At 53.7% G+C, this 4,884-nt stretch overlaps 2 protein-coding genes across 2 annotated transcripts in view; one reads left to right on the forward strand and one right to left on the reverse strand.

The window, feature by feature from the left end:
- ETH_00017655 (uncharacterized protein) overlaps positions 1-147 on the forward strand; it is a gene marked incomplete at both ends in the record, with an annotated part of 5,090 nt that extends 4,943 nt beyond the window's left edge. Inside the window, one exon of the mRNA XM_013379353.1 lies at positions 1-147. This exon is cut by the window's left edge and continues 818 nt beyond it. Within this exon, the coding sequence (XP_013234807.1) occupies positions 1-147 (147 nt within the window).
- A 698-nt stretch (positions 148-845) lies between these two features.
- Positions 846-4,346, reverse strand: ETH_00017660 (mannose-6-phosphate isomerase, putative; the record flags this gene model as incomplete). The annotated part of the gene is made up of 5 exons (XM_013379354.1): positions 846-1,049; positions 1,187-1,396; positions 1,807-2,156; positions 2,880-4,088; positions 4,343-4,346. The coding sequence occupies 5 exons, from the start codon at positions 4,344-4,346 to the stop codon at positions 846-848; spliced, it is 1,977 nt and encodes a 658-aa protein (XP_013234808.1).
- Positions 4,347-4,884: the final 538 nt, after the last annotated feature.

Genomic DNA, 4,884 nt, shown 5'->3' on the forward strand with positions numbered 1-4,884 from the left:
AGCAGCAGCAGCAGCAGCAGCAGCAGCAGCAGCAGCAGCAGCAGCGGCGGCGGCGGCGGCGAGGGGGGCGACGACCCCGACGACGCGGACCCGCAGCAGCAGGAAGACGCTGGTGACGTCAACGAAGCATTCGAAGACGACGAGTAAACCCTAAACCCTAAACCCTAAATTAGGGTTTGGCTCCCCCAAGCGCACACAGCCTCCACCGACCCGCAGCCGCGCAAATGCAAAGGCGGCGTGGCGAGTGCTCTCGCCAAACCCTTTTTTAGGGCTTGCGGAGTCCACAGAAACCCGGGGTTAGGGTTTTAGACCGCCGCCTAAACCCTAAATTAGGGTTTGCGGGAAGGATGGCCACGCCATCAGTTAGCTTATTTGTGGCAAGTAATTAATTTGTTTTAATTACTTTCTTTTCTTTATTTATTTAATTTGTTGGTGTGTCTTGTTTTCTTTTGCCTCAAAGCCAGCAAAACCCTAGGGTTTAGGGTTTAGGGTTTAGGGTTTGGGGTTTAGGGTTTAGGGTTTGAGGTGTACGCACACTCCAGCTGCGAGACGGCGAAAAGGGGGGAGAAACAAAAAATGATTATAAAGACAAATAAATAAGTTAAATAAATTAAAGTGAAAATAAATTAAATAATAAAACAAATAAAATAAATAAAATAAATAAACCCAAAAAGTAAATAATTAAATCAAAAGAGTTATGCAAAGCATCTACAGCGAAAGAGCTGCAAAAGAAAATGCAAAAAAAAGCGGCTGCAGCAGCAGCAGGAATAAGAGCAGCAGCAGCAGCAGCAACAGCGGCAGCAGCAGCAGCACCTGCCGAAGCAGCAGCAGCTGCTGTTGGTTCATCACTGAAACATTTGCGCTGTCAAGCCTCCGGTTACAAGGAAGGCGAGGAAATTGTTGCTGCTGTTTAGCTGCTGCTGCTGCTGCTGCTGCTGTTGCTGCTGCTGCTGCTGCTGCTGCTGCAGCTGCTGCAGCAGCTTGGCAATGGGGTTTGTGCTTCTTTGCATTTCTTCTTCTTTTCCCATTTGCTGCTTCTCTCCAGTTTCCTGAAGCATGAAATCAAAACAACTGCTGCAGCTGCAGCAAAGGCGCAGCAGCAGCAACGGCAGGAGCAGAAAGAGCAGCAGCAGCAGCAGCAGGAACAACAGCAGCAGCAGCAGCAGCAGCAGCAGTTCCGACTCACCAAAGTAACGGTCGACTCAGCAGCAATAAAAAATATGTCCCCAGCTCGCAAAGGCACGCACATGTCCCTCGTGTTGCTGCTGCTGCTGCTGTTGCTGCAGCTGCTGTTGCTGTTGCTGCTGCTGCTGCTGCTAACGCGCATGACGGCAGGCCAAGGCGCAGACAGCACCAGCAGCACTCCTGGGGTCCGATGCAGCAGCGCTAGAGACCTCTGCAGCAGCAGCAGCAGCAGCAGAAGCAGCAGCAGCAGATAAGGAGAATGCAGTAGCAGTGGTAGCTGCAGCAGCAGATGCAGCAGCAGCAGGAGATGCAGAAGCAGCAGCAGCAGCCGCTGCTACAGCAGAAGCAGATGCAGCAGATGCGGATGCAGCAGCAGATGCAGCAGCAGGAGATGCGGCAGCAGGAGATGCAGCAGCATGAGATGCAGCAGCAGGAGATGCAACAGCAGGAAATGCTGCAGCAGGGGATGCAGCAGCAGCAGATGCAGCAGCAGCAGATGCAGCAACAGCAGATGCCTCTATACCTTCAGCAGCTCTTATGATTTGATCGTGCAGCTCAGGGTTTGTCGTCGAGACCTCAGCAATCAGAAATTAGGGTTTAGGGTTTAGGGTTTGGAGTCACCTTGGCATTGGGAGGCAGCAAAACCCTCACTGTGCAGAATTCGTTAAATTTGTAAAGAGGAGGGTGGTATAAGCGGCACTCCCCTTGCTGCTGCTGCTGCTGCAGTTGCTGCTGCTGCTGCTGCTGCTGCTGCTGCTGCTGCTGCTGGTCTGGAGGGGTGCAGAGCTGCTTGAGCAGCAGCAGCTGCTGCTGCTGCTCCAGCGGCAGCAGCTGCTGCACATTTGTTGCGGGGGTTTGGGCCGAGGGTTTGAAGTCGAGGGTTTGCAGCAGCAAATTAGGGTTTAGGGTTTTGGAAGTCAACCCCCCTCTTATGACATTGTCAGAAGCAGCCATTAGCTCTATGCAGTGGCCTAAGCAACAGCAGCAGCAGCAGCAGCAGCTGCAGCAGCAGCAGGGGTGAAGCTGCAGCACGTGGGGCGCATGCGGCTGCAATTAGTAAGGGAGCAGCAGGAGCAGCAAATAAGGCACCACAGCAGCAGCAGCAGCAGCAGCAGCAGGAGTGAGAGTAAGGGAAGCGCAGTGCTGCTGCTGCAGCTGCTAACATAATGCTAGCTGCAGCAACAGCAGCAGCAGCGACAAAGCAACAGCAGTAGCAGCAACAGAGCAGCAGTAGAGCAGCAACAGCAGCGGCAGCAGCAACACGGCCAAACGCAGCATCAGGAGCAGCGGCAACAGCAGCAACAAGATTAGCAGCAACAGCAAGGGCAGCAGCAGCAGATGCAGCAACATGAACAGCAGCAACAAGAGCAGCAGCAAGACCAATATGAGGAGCAGCAGCTGCTCCAGTAGGAACAGCAGCAGCAGCAGCACAAACAACAGCAGCAGCAACACAAGCAACAGCTGCAGCAACACAAGCTGCAGCAGCAGCAATGCAAACAGCAGCAGCAGCAGCAGGAACGCAAACAGCAGCAGCAGCAGCAGCAGGAACGCATACAGCAGCAGCAGCAGCAGGAACGCATACAGCAGCAGCAGCAGCAGGAACGCAAACAGCAGCAGCAGCAGCAGGAACGCAAACAGCAGCAGCAGCAGCAACACAAACAGCAGCAGCAGCAGCAGCAGCAGCAGCAGGGCACCTTGCAAGTAGCAGTGCATGTAGTTGGGGGGAATGAAAATTGCTTCTCCTTCTTTTAAAAGAATTAAATTTAAAAAGTAAGCAGCAAAACAGCCCACGTCTGTTGGGTAGTGAGACAGCAGCAGCAGCGCCACCCAGTCCGCTTCCTGCTGCTGCTGCTGCTGCTGCTGCTGCTGCTGCTGCTGCTGCTGCTGCTGCTGCTGGGGGTGGGGCGGAGGGTTTTTTTTTAGGCGTTCGTGGAGGGCCCTGAGGGCCTGCTGCTGCTGCTGCTGCCGCTGCTGCTGCTGCTGCTGCTGCAGCTGCTGGTGGTGCGCGTCCGCCCGCAGCAGCGCAGCAAAGGCAGCCTTCACTAACCTCCCCTCCTCTTCGTCCTGCTGCTGCTGCTGCTGCTGCTGCTGCGCTAAGTGCAGCAGCTTTTTTGCTTCCTGCGAGGCCATGAAGTGGTCCCCCAAAGCCTGCTGCAGCTGCTGGTTGTGCTGCAGCAGCAGGCCAATTGCTGCTGCTGCTCGGAAGCCCGCGAGAGCAGCAAAAGGAGCAGCAGCAATTGCAAGTTCGGGTTTGTGGCTGCTGTCGGGAAACTGCTGCTGCTGCTGCTGATGCAGTTTTGCTGCTAAAGAAGAGTCTGGGTGGCACTGTAGAGACAGCGGAGAAGACACAGACAGCACCTTAAACAAAAATGGCAGACCACTGCCCCGCTGCTGCTGCTGCTGCTGCTGCTGCTGCTGCTGCTGCTGTTGCTGCGGCGGCGGGCGCTGGCGGGGCTGCTGGCTGAGGCGTCTCAGGTACTCTGCTAAGGAAATTGGCGCTTTTGCTGCTGCTGCTGCTGCTGCAGGTGCTGCTGCTGCTGCTGCTGCTGCTGCTGCTGCTGGTGAGCTGCTGTCAACAGGGGCAACGAGAGAGCAGCCATTTGGATGGTCTCCTATCCACAGCTCTGCAAACCGCTCGGAATCCTGCTGCTGCTGCTGCTGCTGCTGCTGCTGCTGCTGCGGGTAGTTGGCGCAGGCTGCTGCTGCCTGCGCAACAGCAGCAACAAGGGATTTGCTGGCAGCAAAACCCCAGGCATAGCGCTGCACATAAGGATAGACCCGAACGACGGGGAAAGACAACAGAGATTGCTGCTGCTGCTGCTGCTGCTGCTGCTGCTGCTCCTTTTGCTGCTGCTGCTGCTGCTGCTGCATATGATGCTGCTGATGGTCTTGGTGGTGAGACACTGCAAGGACAGGAGTGAAAAGGAAGCAGTCCAGAATCAGGGTTTAGGGTTTAGGGTTTAGGGTTTAGTTCTTAGATTCTAGGGTTTAGAGTTTCGGGTTTAGGGTTTAGTTCTTAGATTCTAGGGTTTAGAGTTTCGGGTTTAGGGTTTAGATTCTAGGGTCTAGCGCTTATGGCTTACGGCATATTGTCTAGTGTTTAGGGTTTAGGGTTTAGGGTTTAGGGTTCAGGGTTTAGGGTTTAGGTTTCGCTTACACATGTTGACAGGTGGGACAGAATGGAGCAGCAGCAGCGCCGAATGATTTCCCTAAGCGCTAGGGTTTAGGGTTTAGGGTTTAGGGTTTGGGGTTTAGGGTTAAGTTATAAACGATTTCTAAATAAGTCTTCTTATGTGCTGCTGCAAACCCTAAGGAAAAGCTGCACCCTGGGGCCCCGGGGCCCCCGGGCCCCCCGATACAACGATTTAGGGTTTAGGGTTTAGCGTTTAGGGTTTGGAGTGTCCTGTTTACACTGAATTGCTAAATTTAGTGAAAAATAGTGTATATTGAAATGGGCAAAAGTTACATATCATAGCACTCCGAGTTTAGGGTTTAGGGTTTGAGGTGGAGGGTTTAGGGTTTAGGGTTTAGCGCTCACTGTATATCCTCTGGATTGTAATGCTCACTGCTAGTTGAACATTGAAAAACTAGAGTTTAGGGTTTGTGTTCTAGGGTTTAGGGTCTAGGGTTTGTGGCTGGCGGAAGGACCCAGGTCGATGCAGTTTCTCCACTGCTAAACCCTAAACCCTAAACCCTAAA

Source organism: Eimeria tenella, genomic scaffold, assembly GCF_000499545.2.
Source record: "Eimeria tenella Houghton genomic scaffold, Eth_scaff237, whole genome shotgun sequence".
Classification (NCBI taxonomy): Eukaryota; Apicomplexa; class Conoidasida; order Eucoccidiorida; family Eimeriidae; genus Eimeria; species Eimeria tenella.